We start from the raw sequence: 21470 nt of genomic DNA on the forward strand, positions 1-21470 counted from the left end.
TTTAACGGACTCAAAAAAAAAAAAAAAAAAAAAAAAAAAAAAAAAAAAATTGTTCTTCCCAGTAAGTTTGTTATATGGTGAGTTTGTGTCTCTTTATTGCCAAAAGCCTTAATCCCATGAGGGGTGGCCACAAACAGATCACTTCCATGTTGACCTCACCTCTGGCAATTGGATGCCCTCCCTCCAGCTCATACTCCCCCCTCTTATATGTCTCTCCACTCCATCTCTCCATCTCATCCATGGTCTCCCTCTCATTCTTTCCCCCTCCACCTAACAGACATACATTCACCTAGTTAGTATCTCAGTCTCCATCCTCTCCATGTGGCCAAACCATCTCAAAGTATTTATCTTGACACTCAGTCACATCCACATCAGTAATAATTTATGAGAAATTATTTGGCTTTTTACCTGTTGTATGCAGCTTTGGAGATATTTTTTTGTACTTGGGAGGTTACATATAGCCTTCACTTTGCAGTGTGATGAAAAGGAATAGACTGAGATTGTCTGGGCATGTGGGTTGGAGGATGATAGCTGGGTGCAGAAAGTGAAAGGTATGAATGTTAAGAGTAGAGCTGGGAGAGGCAGAGTGAAAGAGACCTGGGATAAGGTGATGGAACATAACCTCCAAGATAAGAGACTATGTAGAGAAGCTGCAAGAGATCAAGAACCACGGAGAGCTGCCGTTAGGTGACCAAGGCTGATGCATGCAAACATGCTGGAGCCCTTACAAAAGAAACAGGGTGAGACAAAATGAAATGAAGCTATAAGCTGTCAAATGTCATTGGTAAAGATTAAGAAGTTGTTGTAGCCTGAGACTAATCTGTACATGAACCTGGTGACCTATAGGCTGAAGTTGCTCTTTTGCAGTTACCATCCTCCCATGAGGGGGTAGGGATTTAATTAAGGGACATTTGTATAACTGGACACAAGAGCTGCCAGTTGTACTGATGGTACAACTTGAGACGCCTCTTTCTAGCGTTATCTTGCAAGGTATGCGCTAGAAGCTAAACCGTTTAAAACATGAAGGCATACATTACTGAGAATTCCTTTTGTCCTCAGGATGTCGCCCAGATGAATTCCAGTGCCAGAGTGGCGAGTGCATTCCAGCTTCACAACGCTGCAATGGTTATCCAGAGTGCCTTGATGCTTCAGATGAAAGGCAGTGTGGTAAGTGTGATTTTATTAATTGCTTTTGTGGCAACCATATAACCAGATAATACCTGATGATTCACTGGATTATGACACTCCAGCCAAATGGTGCTCGTGAGGGTTTACATCAGAGGAAGGGTTTGCATTTGTTGGTCACAAAATGTCACACAGGTGCAAGTGAGGCTGGTTACCTTCACCTTAAATGTCAGAAATGAATACCCTAGCCATGGGCCTTGTGTTCCTGGTGGGGCAAGACAGGTTTTCATGTTTTTGTCATGTTTTTCTTGTACTTAACCTTCTCTTTTGGGAACCATGCAACACTTCCACTTTTACCAAACACAACTATTGAAATTTCCCACCTAAGTACTTTGGGGTTTTGCTTTTATAGTCAGATTTTGTTTCATTTTTATTGTCATTTTTGTGCAGGCTTGCTTTTCAAACAAAATCTGTGTTCTGATGTTTCCTTTTGTCCCTTTTTGTCTTGTTTTGTTATGTTGGGCTGGAGAAGGTTATGACTGTCTAGGGGCTCTACCCAACATGGGGATGGTGAGCATTGTTGTGTGGTTATGTTTTCATTCTGTATTAAAAGTAAAAAACATGTTTCACTTTTTTTTATGGCATTAACAGTGAAAAAAAGGTCTCATTTGTTTTTTTTTTTACAACATCGAGTAAAAAAAAGTATGTTAACTGAAAAAAAAAAAAGATGTTATTACTCCAGTGTATTTCAGCAAAATCCATGGTGAATAATTCACTGTGAAGGAATAATAGGAACACCTTTATATTTCTCATGTTCCTTTTTTACTACTGAGCAGACAAGACAAGCGATGAAGAATATTTGTAGGGCCAGTCCTTACAAGTTGTTGCTTCATTTATGTAAGTCATATGCTGTTGTTTAGAGGTTAAGCAGCAGTTGCTAGGATTACATCTGCTGTGTTACGCAAAGAATTTCTGTGCTTTGGTGGAGTATGTGGTAACAACTCTGAGGTTTATGATCATTATTATGGTGTGAGGGAGAACTCTGAGGTATGTGATCATTATTATGGTGTGAGGGAGTTGCCTCCCTCTTTGTTGGTGGCGTGTTCCAATCAGCCTTCATAGATTCTTTCTTTCATTCTTTCTTTCTTTCTTTTTTTTTTTTTGTCTGTTTAGTAATTAATGGGATGTTCTCTTAATATCTCAATAATTTCTCCTCAGTATTCCTTGTTTTGTCCCTAACCTGCTTACCAGTCTTGCTTTCAGATACCCATGGTATATGTACTGTATCTGAGTAAATATTGATTATTGATTTTACAAAATTCCATTGAATTTAATTATTTATTAAGTGGTTTGGTAAGCCAAGAAGAAGGTAGATGGATATGGTAAATGAGTAAGACAGTGAGGGGGGGGGAAGGGCACACTGGATGAGACGGAGGGATAGGGTGGAGAGGTATATGAATGAGGGGGAGCGAATTGGAGAGAGGGCATAGTTATGGTGGAGGACAGGGTGACGAGGAGAAGTCTATGTGGAGGGAATGTGAGTTGGAGAAAGGGCATCCTGGTGGAGGAGGACAAAGTGACATGGAGGAGATATGGTTGTGGCCATGCCTTTGATTAAGACATCTGGGTATGGATAGACACATTAGATAGATATAAGATAGCCATGTATGGACACTGATGAGGCTAGAGATCTGACAGGAAGTTGAATTGGTTGAGTGAAGTAGTACAGACAAGCACATAGTGTCTTGGCACGCATGGGTGGATCCAGGGGTGTTGACCATGCTGCACATGCAACACTCCTTTATCACACTGAAGATTAGTTTTATGTACTTTACATAAATAGACTGCATCTTTCACTGGCTATCATATTCATTTCTCCCATATGTTTGTCATGCAAGACATCCTTGATTGACAAACATTACTTAGTTGGCTGAGAGAATGGGGATGCCAAACCATCATACTCTGAAAAATGATTGGACAACACCTCAGAAATATTCCTGGTATCCTTCTTTTAAGTAGATAATTGTCAGATCAGCTGTCTGGTTGGTAATGAAAAGTACAGTACATCTATAAAGAAAAGTACAGATCACCCTCATTTTATAATCAACCATAAAGCCACCATTCACTTATATGATCATAACATATTTTATTACAACTTTTTTTTTTTTCAGTATACTGTATGATTGTCATTATCACTTATACAGTTATATCAGTCCCCCACAAAGCACCATTTATTTTATTCACAATTGCCAGTTTTACTTATACAGTCTCTGCATTCTGTGTATGATTGATCATTATCCAGTCTATTTTTCATGAACGTGACCCAGTCATAGGGTGAGGTTGACCTGTACCAGAAAATTTTATGCAAATGGTTATACCTGTGAGGTAGAGCTAGGATCCTAATGGTGTGAATGATTAAGTGTATTGCTGGCAGATTTCACTGACCATGCTGTTGATAGCTCTTCCATTCCTGTGTTTACTTTCACTTTCTTTGCTTTCTGTGTCTTATCTCACCCTGTCCTTAGGTGGGAAAAGGGGTCAGGATTATAATGATGATGATAATTTTTTACATATTCTACAGAAGCTGGTACATTCTTGTGTGGTGATGGGCGATATATCAATGAAGCACTGCGTTGTGATGGCAGGATCGACTGTAGTGACGGAAGTGATGAGGCTGGGTGTAAGTAAAGAAAAAGATTTTTTTTTGTTTTAGTAGATTATCAACTATTTTACAGTTATCCTTCATTCTTCATGGGTATTGCAGAACAGACATGCCCATTAATAGTGAAAATCCACTGATAATTAAAATCCAAGTGAGAGAATCACCGCAACCATAATTTAACTCTGTTATTGCTCAGTAACCCTTTGTTGTGCACCAGAATATTGCCAGACAGAAGAATATACATGTTCAAAGCATAGTTTTAGGTGATTGTCAGCAAAATTTGTTGAATCATCCCAAAATACATCCAAAATAATGTGTCCAGATTTTGCTGAAATTTGATGATGTAATTTATACCCTTTTTACTCTAACTTGGCCTAAAACTGCCATCTTTCCATCTTGAATGCTGAATTGTAAAAATAGGTTAGCACTAGTATATGGTGCTAGTCATAAAGAAGTGCTGTGGAAAGGGTATAGAACCATAGCATTTTCTTTTTCTGCCACTAAGTTACATGAAATAAGCTGCAAAAGGATGAAAACTTCGGCCAAGTTACTGTGAAGTAAGTACGGTGGAATCTCCTAAATTGTGGTCATATGAAACTGGGCACAGGCCACGATTTGAGAATTTCACGGGTTAGAAATAACTAATCGTATGGGGAAAATTGCTCTTTAGTCTGTCATCTTGGAAAAGTTGTCCCACTTACCCCCAGACCTATCAAACTGGTCACCAGCGAACACTAACAACCTGGATATGGTAATAGTAAAGCATATTTCATGGAAATGGGCAATATTGTAAGATTCTTTCTTGAATCTGACTGATGACATTGCTTGAATGGACAGGGGAGGAGGGAGGAGTTCAGCAGTCTACAGCCGTATTTATGTTCGACTGTGATCCTGTTACGCTGAAGACATTTAGGCCGTACCTGACCTAACCTATATTTTGGCCGTGAGGCAGTTTGGCTGTTTGCCACTTTAGGCCACTACGTGTGAACTGGTTTACAGCCGAAATGCGGACTACAGCCTCTCAGCATGAAGCAAGTGACCTCTGTGCCACTTCCTCCTTACCAACCTCCATCATGAACCCCTGAAAGTTTAGTGTGGAGGTAACGGAAGCGGTGCCGTCATCACCCTCAGCTGCCTCCGTGTTGTCACAAGAGTCATTAATTCGGTGTGCGTACCAAACAGGAGCGGCCTTTCCATATTTTCTATTGAAATGAGTCTTTCACAGGTTACTTATTATTCCTGGATTACCAGAGCTATTGGGCATTTTTATAAACTTACCTCTGAAAGCTATAAATGAAGATTTAGAATGCGTGATACACTGATGCATCCAGTTGGGGTGGTGGTTGATAAACAACGCAGCCAGTTAGAGAGATCATTCATAAACAATGTCGATGGCAACCTGCCAGCTTCCTTGAATAACCCAATTTTGTTTTTTTCTACTCACTTCTGGCAGTCGCAGTTCAACAGTTAATTGTCCATATTACAGTACATATGTATCAGAATTACCTAACTTGAGATTGTTAGTTTGTTATTATAGGTTGAATCATTTCCATATTTTCTATTGACATGAGACTTTCACGGGTTACTTTTTCTTAATCGTTGATTACCACATCTACTGGGCATTTTTATTAACATCCCTATGAAAGCTGTCAATGAGGATTTACAATGTGTGATACACTAACGCATCCAGTCAGAGTGGTGGTTGGTAAACAACACGGCCGGTTGGAGAGATCATTTGTAAACACTGCCATTGGTCACCTGCCAGCTTCCTTGAATACACCAGTTTCGTTTTTTTCCACTCACTTCTTGCAGTCACAGTTCAACAGTTATCAATCTGAGTTATACACATACCAAAATTACTTAATCTGAGAGCGTGAGTTTGTCATTATAGGTGGAATCGCCTTGCCTGTCTAGTGAAGAATTTTGTGGTATGATTAATTCTTTACCAGATGGGCATGGCCTTTCTCTGTTTTCTATTGAAATGAGTCTTTCAGAGGTTACTTTTTATTAGTCCTGGATTACCACAGCTAATGGGCATTTTTATAAACATGCCTCTGAAAGTTATAAATGAGGATTTAGAATGTGTGATACACTGACACATCCAGTCAACGTGGTGGCTGGTAAACAACTAATACTGTACTGCAAACTGTTACATGATGTTGCCACATATTATGAATTTGCTGTTTAGAAATGTGCAGTTTAGGAGATTCCACTGTTGTTATATACATGCAGCCTGTAGAAAAAGTGGAACGTACAGTTGCATTTACTGATAGTCAGAGAGCACTAGTTTAGAGAAACAAGCACTTGTCACAGTTGGCTTGTTTTCATCTGTGGGATTTTGGCCACTCCCACTGCATGAATACTAAGTCCAGTGTGAAAGAAGATATGTATTTTAATGGTATTATCAAGAGACTAAGCTTGTTGTCAGTTTGCATGATATAAAAGATATATAATTTTTTTAAGGTATTATCAGTAGAATAAGTCTGTTATCATTTTCCATAATTCAAAATATAAATAATTTTTTTAAGGTATTACCAGTAAACTAAGCTTGTTATCAGTGTGTCTGATTTAAAAAGTGTCTCATTTTTAAGGTACAGTATTAGTAATGGACTAAGGCTGCACTTAATTTGCATAATTTAATAGATATTTTGTCTTCTCATGTCCAACAGGTGTCACTGATGTCAGTAGACTGGACCTGAAGACATACCCAGATAGCCAGACCATCCAGCGAAGTAAGTTGCCAAACCAGTTCACAGTTTGCCCTCCTTGTTCTCAGTCCCCACCCACCTCCTCCCCCCACTTTCCATCATCCCCCTCCCCCTCCTCCCAGCCCCAGACTGCCACCCCCTATCATCCATCACCAGCAGTTTTGTTACTCTTGACTTTGGTACTGCTGGTTTCTTCACCTCACTGAAAGCTGTCTCTCATTCTTTACCCCTTCAGCCCAGTGATGCACTTCTTTATTATATATGTGGTATCTCAAGTTAATTTTATTTATTATAGAGAGGCAACATACCAGTGAATGGGTTAATGAAGGCTGTGTTGTATTTGTGGTATTTTGAGATGACTTTATTCATTTAAGGTGGTACCATAACAGTTGGAAAGATGAAAGATAAAGAAAGAAAGTCCATAGCAGTGAAAGGATTAATTGAGGCTATATCTAACCTCTACAGTTGGAGAAGTCTTTCTTGATCTGAAGATAGTGGACTGGATATAACAAGATTAATATGAAATGTGCATCATAAGGGTGAAGGGGTTAACTTGGCCTAAAATTGCCATGTCTCCATCTTAAATGCTGAGTTGTAATGGTAAATTACTACTAGAATATGATGCTAGTCATGAACGAGTGCTATGGAAATAACCTAATGCCATAGCAGTGTCTCCTACTGCCATTGAGCTACTGTATATGAAATAAGCTGTGAAAGGACAAAATTTTGGGCCAAGTTAAAGTGGATAAACTATATCTGTTTTAATAATCCATTTCTTGCTAATGTATATTAACTGATGATCCCTAGTAACCCATCAGTCTAATAATGTATTTTCATACTTTATTATATACCATACAAATTATTTCATTCAGTCTGGAAAGACTTCCCGTAATGAAAGGATTTAATAATGAGTGTCCTGGGACTCGTCGTACTACCTTTGGGAGATGAGTCTATGGCTAATTTTGAGTAATAAATGTTTATCAACATGGGTTCAATTTTCAGCCAACATGGAACATCAGTTCCTGATGATCTTTTGAAAGAAAATGCTCTCCTTATTTAATCACCCATAAGATCATCAGTAATCATACTCCATAACAGTTAAGAATTCAACCCATGTTGACGTAGTATTTTTTAAAGCTCAAAATCACACCCAGAATCACTTCCTGAAGTTAGTAGATCAAGTCCTATGACACCCAGTATATATCTCTCCCTTACAAAAACTATACAGTGCACTCACTAGTTTTGAGCCAAATTGGTACCACAATCGCATTTCGAAACTCATGCTTATACTTAACATGTAATAAGTGGTAATTGGTTCTGGGGTCAGCCACCCAATTATTCCCCCTTACCTACCCATTAATGACACATACCCCGACTGTAAATTACATACAGTTAATCAGACATATATTACTGAACTGTAATACTAAAGACCTTACTAACATTGACACATAGGCTGAACTGCTTGATAAGGCCTGAAGATGAGTTTTGAGGCTGGGAGTGGTGGTTAGTTACCACCTGCCCCCTTACTGCTCCCCGCCACCACTGTTGAGTCCCCCACACCACCACTTCCCAATGCCTCAACATCAAAGCCCTCTAAATCCAGTAGGAGCTCATCAAGCTCACCAATGTCATGAACAAGTGACAGAGAAGATGCGTATGCATGTGATCACTCGCCACTGGGGCTCGCAAAACTCTCAGTAAAATCGTGAAACTCGTTGCAGAGGAACATTCCTTTGCATCATGAAACTGCTATTTGCGAAAGTATATTTCATGAAACTAGTGAGTGCACACTATAGTAAGTTGAATGAAACTGTGTAGGGATAACAAGAATAAAGTAAAATAAGCATCACCAAATTGAAGGGGTCAAAGGATGACCTTGCTGTCATTTGCCATTGTGGCACTAGATACCTGAGATAATCTTTGCCCTGACTGAGCCTCCTCTGTGGTTATGATATTACAGATAGACACATGTATGTCCACTCTTTTAAGCTGCAGGTGATTTTCTCTTTTTCCTATGGATTCCAGTCCACGTATAGTTGCTGTCAGTTATGAAATTAACACTTTCAGTAGGATGGCATATTTTTATATGTTATTTCATCCCATCCATTTATGATTATATTCAGCTATGGAGAGACTTTTCAAACTGGAAGGGATAGATACAGCCTTCATTAACCTCTTCACTAAAAGATGTCTGTCTCTAGTTGAATAAAATCATTTGATGTTAACAACAATGAAATATTGAAAATGTCATTTCATTGAAGGGGTTAAAACAAGTACAGGTATTGAGATTATTATATACATTTCTTGAAGATACTTCCTCCACCCGTGACACTTTTTCCAGATGATATACAGAGTGACCTGTAAGTAACGCTCCAATGCAAATTAACATGGGAGTATTTTATGTGTTGTGGGGACAGCTCAGTCTACTTGTGTGGGTGTAAGTGTTACCATGGAAATTGGAAGTGAAGAAGTAATGCAGGGTAGACAGTGTTAGCACTGACTTAGCTGTCTCTGCAAGACACAAGAAATTGCCCAGCAGAGTGGAACAGGAGCATTACATATGGGCCACCTTGTATTTCCTCTGATTGACTGTTAGAACTTTTAAATGTATCAAGATTTTGTCTTGTGACTTTCTTCCTAAGATAAAGCATTTTATTAGGTTAAATATCTATCAGATCAAAGGAAATACGTGCTGTATCATAAGAAATATATTTCGTTACCTGTTGTAGTTTGCCATTGTTGGTTTAAAAGTTCATGAAATGTAGCAATAACATAGCAATATTTATCCTTTTTTTTTTTTTTTCCCCATATTAAGTGCAGTATTAGGCTAAAGGAAATATTTGGCCTTTATAAAAAAGGGTAGTTCATTACATACTGCAGAATGGAAGTACAGCATTTTTTCCATCGTCATTTCATTTTGTTTCGTGTTGTCTTTTGGAATTCCATTGTGGAATGATCACTGCATAGAGAGATCTCTTGATTACATTGCTTTTTTTTTTTTTTTTTTTTTTTTCTGCTCCTCATTTTTTAGTTTTTTAAATAGAATTTTCTACATTGTCCTATTAAATCCACCAGTCTATTCTCGTTTGTAACTATCATCATCGTGTATTGTTTCTCTCTGCCTGTCTTTACTACACTATCAAACTAACTTCAGTGAAAGTAACAGTTTTGCTGGATACCCTTTATACAGTCAGTGTTGAATATCATAACACAAGTACTACTGGTATGCTTTTCTGTGCTCTTAGACACCCTGAAATATACCTGCACCTCACTATAATATTCCATTCAAAATATGTTACAGGATATTCATAAGCAGTTACAAGAGGTATTCCCAACATTTCTCAGTAGCTGCCATGGTGAATTGTATGCTCACTACATAAAGTACATTCAGGCCTCCATAATCGCTTGCTTTGTTATTGTGTGTGTTCTTGATTGCGTTCGTATGAAGAAATGCAACAAATCTCCTTGATTGCTTGTTTTGTTATTGCTGGTTTTCTTCATTGCAGTAGTATGAAAAAATGTATTGTCTTCAGTATTCTGGGTAAAATCGTCTTGACCACGGTTAAGGTGGATAAAAACTGAGGAAAATCATTTTACAGCATTCTAATCATCATAAGCACCACTCCTTCCATCTCTGCTTAACATTCCATGTTATTTTTAGCCATCCCTTTATGTTGCAAGTAACAATATCTGTTTTATTTTGGTATGTTTTTGAAATCAGTAGTAGTAGGAGAGTTTGACTTGTTTAGACTTGCCGCCTATTTGACATTCCACTGATCTCCATTCCATTATGTTGCATTTAAGTAACAATTTCTGTTATATTTTGGTACAGCTGTGGTTAAAGTTAATAGTGCCACACTAATCTAGTCAGTAGGGGGAGTTTGACTTAAGTAGAAATGCCATCTGCTTGTCATTCTAGTTATTTATCTTTGACACTTTATGATGAAATTAAGTAACAATATCTGTTTTATTCTGGCAATGTTTTTAAAATTTGTAGTGCCATATTATAGACAATTAGGAGAGTTTTACATATTTAGACTTGCCAGCTACTTAACATTCCACATACTTCCATCCTTTTATGTTGCACTTAAGTAACAGTTTTTATTATATTTTGATACTGTTGTTGTTAAGAATATTAGTGCCACAATATTATAGTCAGTTAGGGGAGTTTGACTTGTTTAGATATGCCATAAATGTGCCTGAAACTTAGACCTAATTCAAGGTAACATAAGAGGCTTTCCTACACCTCTTCCTTAGCAGTTTATTTTGCATACTGCACCTGAGTATTCTCCTGTATGCTATTTACATCATTTGACAGCAGCATAGTTTGAAACAGTGGCATAGAAGAGAATATTCTGGTGTTAGCTTAGAAGAGGGGTTAGAGATATTGGCACAGAAGAGAATTTTAAGGTGTTTGCATAGATGAGAATTTTGAGGTGTTGGTATAGAAGAGAGTTTTGAGGTGCTGGCATGGAAGAGAGGTGTTGGCATAGAAGAGAAATTTGAGGTTTTGGCATAGAAGAGAAATTTGAGGTTTTGGCATAGATGAGAATTTTGAGGTGTTGGGATAGACGAGAATTTTAAGGTCTTGGCACGGAAAAGAATGTTGAGGTGTTGACATAGAAAATAATATTGAGGAGGTGGCACAGATGAAAATTTCGAAGTGCTGGCATAGATGAGAATTTTGAGGTGTTGGCATAGATGAGGATTTTAAGGTGTAATATGCAGAATTAATCCCCAAGAAATAGGTGTTAATGAATCTCCAGTGTAGGTTAGAATCAACCCTAAAGCCACATATACTGTACAATCGCAGACACGAATCATACCATTATTGCAGAGGGTATGCTGCCCATTGAGAATGGTGTTATATGATCTTTAACTCTTTGGGAAGCAGATATATCCTTAAGCTGATAAAATACATATATAATATTAGCCAGAATAAATGGAGGTGCTCACCATCCACTCACTTGATGTAGTGCTGCCCGTAGGTGCCTGCCCCTACTTCTCTTCTTTCCTTCCTTCCCCTTCTTTCTTTCCTTCATTCTTTCTTCTTCCTTCTGTCAGTGGGTGACTGTACACTGAGTGACAAGCCAATGGTTTCCTGAACACCAGGAAACCATTTACGATGCTGGGTGGTAACCATATAACCAAATCACGGCACCTGGTTGTTTAGTGAGGAATTAAGGCACTCCAATCGGATTGAGTCTGTGTAGGTGTATTTGGCTTAGTCGAGAGATTAGTAGTAGTTGCAACCCTAGACCCATCTGAATGTGAACTCTGTGGACTGCAGGCTAAAGTTGCCCTCCTCATGCAGTCCACCACCCTTTTTTTTTTTTTTTTCTATTATTATCATTGTTTTATAGGAAGGATAGAGAGGATTTTGAGGGATATTTGTATAATCAGATAGTTCCATTGCCTGTCCATATCAGTCCCATCTTGTGAAGGCATCCCTCTCTGGCACCCAGTTGAGAGAAATCTTAGCAGTCAGAAGGTTAAATGAGGAATATCTCTTGTCACAGAGATTGCTGTGTTAGGTGATTCTTTGTTCTCACAATGGACACTACCACTACACTCTTGTGCATACTCAGCCCTGGTAAATCTGACAGTCAGGATCACAGCAAAAATTTGTTATGTATTCTCTTTTGATTAGGAGCTTCTATCTAACCACTTCCTAAGTTAATTATCCTTCTTATTGCACCTTAATATTCTCTTTTAATTTATTGATACAATATAGGTAACAATACAAGAGCGTATTATGGTTTCATATGCAAAATATATCACTTAGGAAAAAATAATATGAAGTCTCTCCTGCATGTAGGAAAATGCAGGCCATAGATATTATTCTGGCTATGATTATATGATTCTCTTCAGCTCAGTCTTTCACATGTGGAAGAGGTTAACCAATTCAGTCTCTTGATGTATGTTTAATTTTATTCCTGCTATCATCTGATGATACTGTTCAGCTCTGAAGAGATTTTTCAAACTGGAGGGCTTAAGTACAGCCTCATTAATCCATTTGGTACCAGAGTTATTTCCCAGGTTGAATAACATAATTTGGAGGGAGCAGGAATAAAATTTTAAAATGACATCATGGTATTGAAGAGGTTTAAAGCTACCTCAATCATGTTATTTATTTAGGCAACTACCTAACAGTTTCATAAGATCTTTTGTCTGCCGATGAATTTTTAAATTTTGTTCTTTCTATCTCCAGACAATTTCAGTAACCTCAGGATAGGCTTTTTGAATTTGAGGGGTTAGATAAAACACTTGCTAATCTCTTTCAGCATGAGAAGCCTTTCTTAAATGGAATCAGATTGACTGGGGGTAGCAAGAATAAGCTAAGGAAAAAAAATTGTCTCCGTATAGAAGGAGTTGATCGTAGAAGAGACCTTTCAGACACGGGGTTGAGGGCATTAATGTTACAGTATTAACGTGTGCTGTTGTGGACATCAAGATCAATCCACTTCCTTATGATAAACAACCTCCACAATCTTATGTTGTATTTTTTATTATAGTCTATCCTCAGACTGTTTTATACAGCTTTGGAGAGACATTTCAAAATTGAGGGGTTACACATAGCATTCATATCTTCTTACCACAACCAGATATTTTTCCTAAACTTTGAGAAGATTGTTTGTAAGTAGGAAAAATAGAATATAAAAGTGCACCATCATACTGAAGGAGTTATTAAGACAGTGAACAATAACTTTCGAAGCTTAGTTATACAGCTTTTGGAGATCAGTAGACTTTTCAGAATATTATGTAAATGTTCCAGAACTATTTGACTAAAAAGAGGATTGATATTACTGTCCACAATTGTACATTCTATGATATGTTAATGATTGTGATAGATTGTTTCCTGTTTTAGAGTTGTAAATTCATTGTACCTGCCTCTTAATAAATTTTTTTTAATACTGTGTGTGTATTATAAAGGATTCACCTAAATTGTCATGCTTCAGTGTATAATTTGATAAGTCTGTTTTATTTACTGCTTTCAATAGCAACTGAAGGTAAGACTATATAATAATCAGCTTGTGTTGCATGCTGCCAGGAGGATTTTTAGTTTTATATCTTTTTTATTTTTGTTAATATTTATTTCAGCATTTCTAGCCACTTGACAAACAATTTAATGTTATTATGCTTTTGTGAAACAGTCTGATCACTCACAAAGAAATATTTATTATATTTCCATTTGCACAGTTTATTGAGATAGCATTACAAACAGGAAAACATTTCATTGCAACATCAGAAACATTGTTAAGAGTATATGGTGTTGAGAAATGTCATTTTGTTTGATTAAAGTACAGTAGATTAACTTTTTTTGTTAATAGCTTTACCCATAGTTCTTCATGAAGACATAAACAGAAAATGAAAGTGTATTGTTCTGCCCTCAAAAGCATACTCTTGTTGTCCCCCCCCCCCCTCCCTTTTTAGTGTTCAGTGCTGTTGCCTGATTTATTTGTAGACAGTTGGGTAGGCTTACTACATGTCAGCATATCATACTTTGCGTAAATTAAGAAGCACCTTATGTAGCCTAAAGAAAAGAAAATCAGTACAGAATTGCATGTTTTATTATATTTGTTTCACTTCTCCAGTAACTTTGAATTTCTGATTGTTGTTTCTAATGTCACCAGCAGGTTAACACATCCTTTTCTGTGCTGTCATAGGATGTGGAGAGTTTGCCTTCATTATGCCTTTGAATACAATCAGAATCCTTTTTAGTTTGTGCTTGCAGTCTCCGTATATGTTTATTCACATTAAGAAAGGCCTGTTGTACTGAAGGGTTATACTAATGATGTATCTATCCTATTTCAGTTCAAAAGGTTTACTTGTATCAGAATAAAACTGTCAAGAGATGGCAAGAACATAGTGAAAAAGACATCCCAGAGATCAGTGGGTTAAAAGTTGGCTTCCATAACCTCCCCACAGAAGAAGAATGGAGTTTTAGCATTACAAAATCAGTCTTTTTGATATTTTCTCAGCCTTCAGTTCCTCACAGGCAGAATTATTACAGTGTTTTGTAGCTGTAGTTCATATTAAGGGAAGGTACTGCCCATGTGAAGTGCAACATAGCTTTGCTGAATTTTGCATTCTTCTGTACCATATTAGAAATGGATTTTCTAAGAATTATTGTTTCTGTGAAGAAAAAATATATGTAGACATAACCTTACCTGAGCTATCCATTAGTGATAACAGATGTGACTTTATTTATGTTTTGCAACAAGGGAAGTGGTGTACTGTATTATAGTTTTTCTGTGTAAAACTTGTAATTCTGTGTAAATAAAATTAATGTATCTAGGTTTAACTCTTTCTAAGCTATCCATTGGTGAGAGTAGATGTGACTCTATGAATGTTTTGCAGCAAGGGAAGTGGTGTTCCAGTGCCGAGATGAGGGCAGCATCAGGGCCCCTGTGCGCTGGCTCAGGGATAACAACCGCCCACTGCCTCCTGGTTCTACTGATGTCAGAGGTCGTCTTACTATGCCAAACATTCAGGTCTGTTTCACTATCTAGTGCTATCTGTCTTTCTTTCCCTGTTCACCCTCTCTTGCCTCTCTACCTCATCATCTTGCTTCCTCTTCCCCCTCCACCTCTATCTTTCTTCTCTTTCCTCTTTATTGTCCATCTTCATCTTCCTTCTTCTCTTTCCTCCACCTCCACAAGTCTCTCCCTCCCTCCCCCCTACCTCCACAAGTCTCTTCTTCTCTCTTCTTCACCTTCACATGTCTCTCTCTTCCTTTCCCTTCTCCATAGGGGATTTTAGGCCAAGTTAGAGTAAAAAGAGTACAATATAGTCAGTATTGGATTCAGATGATAATAAATTAGTCTTCTTGGGATATCATAAGCTGCACAGATCATTAAGAACATCATTCAACCTCTCCTATGTGGTGCCTATTTTTTTTTTTTTTTTCTCTCTTTCTAATCTTTTACACATTTTTTTTACTCATACAGGAGGAGCATTCTGGTACCTACTGGTGTGAGGCCCAGGGAGTTCCACCCAACACACCTGGAAGGAGGAAATCTGTCTACCTTCAGGTCAACCCATGTAAGTTGTCTTTATTTACTTGCAATTCTGAATGCATGGAAGGATGATTTATTTTATGTGTTTAACTAGGAATGTTTGTAAGAGAAAATGACCAAAATACTCGTCATCATCATCATCCGGACCTCCTTTCCTACCCCAAGGTGGGATGATGTAGGTTCCAGAGAACCATAAAAAAATTGATAGAATGAGATGCCAACCAGAGTTTCCTAGTTGAATGAGCCACACTCACATTCACACACTCTTCAAGACCTTGGAATCCTGGCTCCTTCTGGTAGGACAAAAAACATTCTGCACATAGCTACTAGAGGGAGAAATAGAAATAGAACGTAGGTTGATGGATGGATGGATGAGCTAGGAATTCATCAAAGTAAAGGATTAAAATACAAGAGGAGAAAAAAAGGCGGTTAGATTTGGAAAGACCCAGTTAGCACTGGTAGTTGCATTAAATATTTTAAGTTTTGTTAACTGCTGAGTAGGTTACATACATAGTGGTCCATAAATAGCACTCCACTTGAAATTCAGCTGGCAGTGTCTTAGGGGTTCCAGGGATGGCTTATTCTGCTGGTGTGGGTTTATGGGTTGCAATGATCCAGGGTAGAAACTGACAGTGCCGCCTATGGTGCTTCCACAACATGAGAAATCACCCAGTGGAGTGGAAGAGAAGCATTATACTGTATATGTGCCACCCTATATTGCATGAGTTAATTATATGGCAGGCTTTTTGGAGCATAACTGTTGACCTCAGTTTAGCCAGATGTGGAAACCAAAGAAATTACCATAATTGTTTATCACTTCCTATTTTCACATATTTGATAATGATAAGGAAAGACTTTGTCCTGTTACAGTGTGTGTACATTATTACATTAACACCAGTGTCCATTGATTAGTCAGTAAACTTATGATAGTACTGTCCATATATGTTTGGTGAAGCATGTTAGACAGTCTTATTGTTTGCTTTGAAGTTTAATCATTTGTTTCCCTTCCCAACCATGCTGCACGGAACGTAGCTACCTCTCCCAATTGGAATCTGCTTGAAAAATCCGACCCTGCTTCCCCACTGCACTCCCTCAAGCCCTTATTCCACCATCGCCTCTTCTTCCCTGTTTCCACTCCCAGACCCTCTGCTCAGGCCCTGTTCAGTACCCAAGCCACATTAACAATCCCTTCTGAGAATTCCTCCCTTGTTCCCACCTTACCTGCACATCTGAAGTCTTGGTCCCTCCTTTCCCTTACCTCTGAATCTCTCACCACCCCAAAGGCCACAAAATCAAGACTGTTTTCAAGCAGAAAGAAGATACCTGGTGTGATTATGTCCGATCGCAAAGGAGGACACTTTATCGTGGTTCATACTAACACTCTTTTGTCAGGTATTTAAGCTCTTTCATAGTTGATGTTCCAGATTTGTTCCACACAAGTGTTTCTCATATATGCATGCATCATTTTGGGTTGTTGTTTGGTTGGGGACAAAAACTCACACAGTATTGTACCCCTTCTACTTCTCACATTCCACTGATATACCCTCCTTCCCACAGATTAGTCTCTTTAATTGGTTATGTCAGGGAGGATATTAAGTAACCGACATGCCCCAAATGTGAAGTAGACAGAGTGGAACAGTAATCAGACTTTTGTCCCTGATTGTACAAACACTGTTTCTGCCGTGCTGAAAGTATTTTCTACCATTGTGTCTAGTAAAGTAACAGGCTAATTAACTATTTACCTGTGCAATCCTGTCATTACAGTGACATCTTTCTTAGTTTAATCTTGCTCCCACTAAGCAGTTATATTCAGCTTAGGAGAGACTTTTTAAAGTGGAGGAGTTAAAGATTGACATCATTAACCCCCTCACTACTAGAGACCTTAAGTTGAATACAGTTGCTTGAAGTGGCAAGAATAAAATGTAATAATGCCCCAACACATTCATAGGTTTAACTGATGTATTCCATTGCATAAGCTCCTCCAGCACCTGCAGAAAAGAATCCTTATTTGTGATAGCAAATGTTAACCCTTTGTTATTCTGATTCCTCCAGATAATACCGCTACTATGTACTGAATGTTTAAATATATTGCACAAAGACTGTAGGTAGTTAGACTGGGGATGGATTATTACATTCATAAAACAGAATGCTAATGAACTTATGTATTTCTTCCAATTACCAATGCATTCTTATTGGAATGAACTTTGGTAAGTGCTATTATGAACATGTATAGTAGATTGGCACTGTTAGATAACTACAGTAAACTATAATTTGATCCCTTTGAACACCAACTTTCCATTATTATTACCTTGGCTTCTACAGAATCATATAAGTGCAAATGATTTTTTTCAGTATGCATACTGTACCCATATCTTCATATGAGGCACTCCATGGAGGAACACCAGACTCACCAAAAGAAGGTTTTGAGATGTGGGGAATTATAGTTGTGCAAGTTTATTTTTGCCATAATGTCATCAAATATTGTTGGAAAAATATTATTATGGTCTCATTTTGAAGCTGTGGGGGTACCTGATTATGGGAGATGTCCAATATAAAGTTTATTTTGCTATAAATGTAAACAAACAAGGCAAACATCACCCCCATGCTTACAGCACTATCAACTATCCCAGACATACATACATGTTTCCTCAAAAACATGTCCTAAACAGTACATTAGTATAAAAAAAAAAGTAACAAAGAATGGCAAATGGTAAAATTTTCATGACTAGGTTTTATAAATAAATGGTATTGGTATATTTGTTTAGTAATGGCCACAAAAGGTGATAATAGTAACCAGAAAATATAAAACAATGGTAAGTACATTAACTGCAACCATGATTCCGTTTGTAATGATTTGTGAGTGGGTAGTTACTGTAATTTAGATTTTGATTCGCAGTAAGAACAAGGAGTCTGTCGAATCTTCCCTGGTCTCCTGTTCTAACATTGTAAATAAATCTTAGTTATGAGACAAACATTACTTCAGGTTATAACTGTATTTTGCAGGAAGATCAGGGAAAGGAGTGAAAAAATCTTCCCTTGTCTAGTTCTTCCTGTAAAAACATATATAGTAAGTTATAAAAAGGAATCAGTCTTCTACAGTAAATGCCTGAGAATCCTACCCTAGACTGTACTAACCTAGCCTGGGATCCATCTTCCACAAGGTTGTACAGTATATGCGTATTTTTTTTCACAGATGTGGTCATAACTACACCATCACCGGTAGTCTGTGGTCTGAATGAGGCAACTTGTATGAATGGCCAGTGTATCCCCAAGGACAGCGTATGCGATGGCGTTTTTGACTGTGCTGATGCATCGGATGAAATGCGTTGTAGTAAGTACACTTTTGTATCGTCATCATCATTGTCACCATCATCATCATTGTTGTCATCATCGCCATCATCGGTGTCATTATCATCATCATCATCATCATCATCACCACTGTCGTCGTTGTCATCATCATTGTTAATGTTATCATCATCATCATCATCATCATCATCATCATCATCTACAGTAGACCTCTTTTCCCATGTAAGAATTGGGTGAGGACATCTTGCATTAAAGTAAGAGAAAAAAGAAAGAAAAGAAAAAAATTATATTTGATATTAATTTATTGCTCCATTCCAGACCCACTCGGCTGTGAACCCAATGAGTTCCAGTGTGAGAATAAGCGGTGTGTGCTGAAGACCTGGTTGTGTGACTCAGATGATGATTGTGGTGATAAGTCTGATGAAAATACATGCCCAGCCAAGGATCCAGGTTAGTGATTAATGTATAATATGTCCCTGTGCACATCCCATTGACTTCTGATTCTAAATCCTTAAATACACAGTTATCTGGATATTTGTATCTCATTAGTGCAGGTGTGACAGAATACACTCTTTTCCATATATCTAAAGTTTAGTACAGGAAGGCTAGATTCCCAAATATGTCAGACAACTGGAGTCCCACCATTTTTATTTAGATATCGATGCCACCTAAGCAAAAATTAGCGTTAGCTGTGTGAACTTGGAGATAGATATATGTGGAGAGGATGGAGGGTGAGAGACTGATGAGGAGAGTGTATGTGAGTGAGGTGGAGGGGGGGAGAGGGAGGGGGAGGCTGAGGATGAGATGGAGGGGGGTAGAGGGAGGGGGAGGCTGAGGATGAGATGGAGGGGGGGAGAGGGAGGGGGAGGCTGAGGATGAGATGGAGGGATGGAGGGGAGAGGTATATGAGAGAGGGGGTGTGTGAGTTGGGAGCAGGGCAGTGAAATGGCAGGGGACAGGGCAACATGGAGGCGATTTGTTTGTGGCCACCTCGTGCGGGATTGAGGCGTCTGGCAATAGATAGATAGACAGATAGATAGATTTGTGGTAGGTGGTGGCGACCATCATCCACTCACTTGCTGTAGTGCTGCCTACTTCTTCCTTAGCCTTTATCATTCGTTTTCTGTGCCTGCCCTCCTCTCTACCTATTTCTCCCATCTTTCCTGTCACTTCTTATTGCTATTGCTGTTCTTTCCTTTACTGGTGGCTTTACATTGAGTGACAAGCCAAATGGTTTCCTGCAAGCCAAGAAACCATTTATAGTGCTGGGTGCTAACCATATAACCAAACCATACGTGCTCCCTACGTGTCAGCAAGTGGGTTGGTGGAGGGTTAGTGCCCCTCCTTGTAAAACAAATGACTCAAAGTCAAATGGCCACCCCTTACGGGATTATGGCATCTGGCAATAGATAGATAGATATGTATTTGAATTGTCCGTATTATTGTACTGACTGATATTTTTTCATGACTTTATGGTAGAGTGTCCTGCATTAGAGTCAGGCACTCATTGAATAAGGAGCCTTGTACTTCTGAGATGTTCTGTAGAGCTGAGTAGATGCAGGATATTATTCTGGGCTGAGTGTCTAATGTTTAACACATTTTTGTACTATTACCCTCTCAGCTTGAAGAGTAAGTCATGGTTAAATAAATGCATTGATCTTTAGTTACATAATAGGATTGAGTCTTCATGGATACTAGTCAGATTGCCATATGTTCGGTCATCAGCTGAGCTGAAAGAGCTTTGAGATCTTCATCAAGTTAGAGCAGATGTACTACAATCTTGTGATTTTATATAATTAGTAAGATGTGTTATTTCTCTGGTGACCCAATGGCAGGTTCACCATGCTACCCCAATGAATTTGAGTGCCAAACCGGCAACCAGTGCATCCCAAAGGCATTCCACTGCGACGGCGAGGTGGATTGCCAAGATGGAACTGATGAACTTGGATGCAGCAAACCCACTGTTATAGAGCCTCCCCCTCGCAATGTTTTGGTACAGGCCACACAGACAATTACCCTCACTTGTGTTGTCATTGGCACACCTACCCCAACTGTCATATGGCGCTTGAACTGGGGTCATGTTGCAGATAAATGCCGCATGACTAGGTAAGTCACCTCCTAACCTTAAAAAGATGGTGGAAATCATTATTAATTGTACTTTGAATTAATCATTTCACATTAGAGCTGTGTGTCACAAGATAAGATTGTATGCTTTCAAAGAATCTCATTGAATCTCCATTAGAGAATACAAAGGTGCATCATTTGCTAGAGAAGTTTTTTTTTTTTTTCTTTTTTTTTAGCTTATTCAGAATTCCATTTTTTACTCAATATTTTGGTGTATTTCTCACATGAATTGGAATTCCTTTGGCTGTATTGCACATTGAGCATTTCCAGGCTGAGTAGTCAAAATTTTTAGAATATAAAAAAGCCAGTCAGTAAAAGAAAAATATGCTAGATTCTACTCAGTAAAAGATGTATTTTGGCTCAGATGTAAGTTTTCTTTCACTTTCTTACATCGTTGTGAATAGATGAGGAACTGTAGCATGTTCCAGTGCTTAGGCAGAGACCAAGGAGGATTAATTGAAAAATGTGATTAATGTGTGTAGTGCATATTTGATAGTATTGTGTATTACTTTTGGTTCTGATATA

General features: G+C 38.3%; 1 protein-coding gene across 1 annotated transcript in view; it reads left to right on the top strand.

The window, feature by feature from the left end:
- trol (terribly reduced optic lobes) overlaps positions 1-21470 on the top strand; it is a 466521-nt gene that overhangs the window by 329248 nt on the left and 115803 nt on the right. Inside the window, exons 46-55 of the mRNA XM_080271051.1 lie at positions 1060-1167; positions 3707-3809; positions 5614-5625; positions 6473-6519; positions 11925-11933; positions 14857-14990; positions 15447-15540; positions 18709-18846; positions 19140-19271; positions 20657-20927. Coding sequence (XP_080127177.1) covers positions 1060-1167; positions 3707-3809; positions 5614-5625; positions 6473-6519; positions 11925-11933; positions 14857-14990; positions 15447-15540; positions 18709-18846; positions 19140-19271; positions 20657-20927 — 1048 coding nt within the window. The remainder of the gene's footprint in view (positions 1-1059; positions 1168-3706; positions 3810-5613; positions 5626-6472; positions 6520-11924; positions 11934-14856; positions 14991-15446; positions 15541-18708; positions 18847-19139; positions 19272-20656; positions 20928-21470) is intronic.

This window comes from Coenobita brevimanus, chromosome 44, assembly GCF_032717465.1.
Source record: "Coenobita brevimanus isolate Jiangsu-jjx chromosome 44, ASM3271746v2, whole genome shotgun sequence".
NCBI classification, from domain to species: domain Eukaryota; kingdom Metazoa; phylum Arthropoda; class Malacostraca; order Decapoda; family Coenobitidae; genus Coenobita; species Coenobita brevimanus.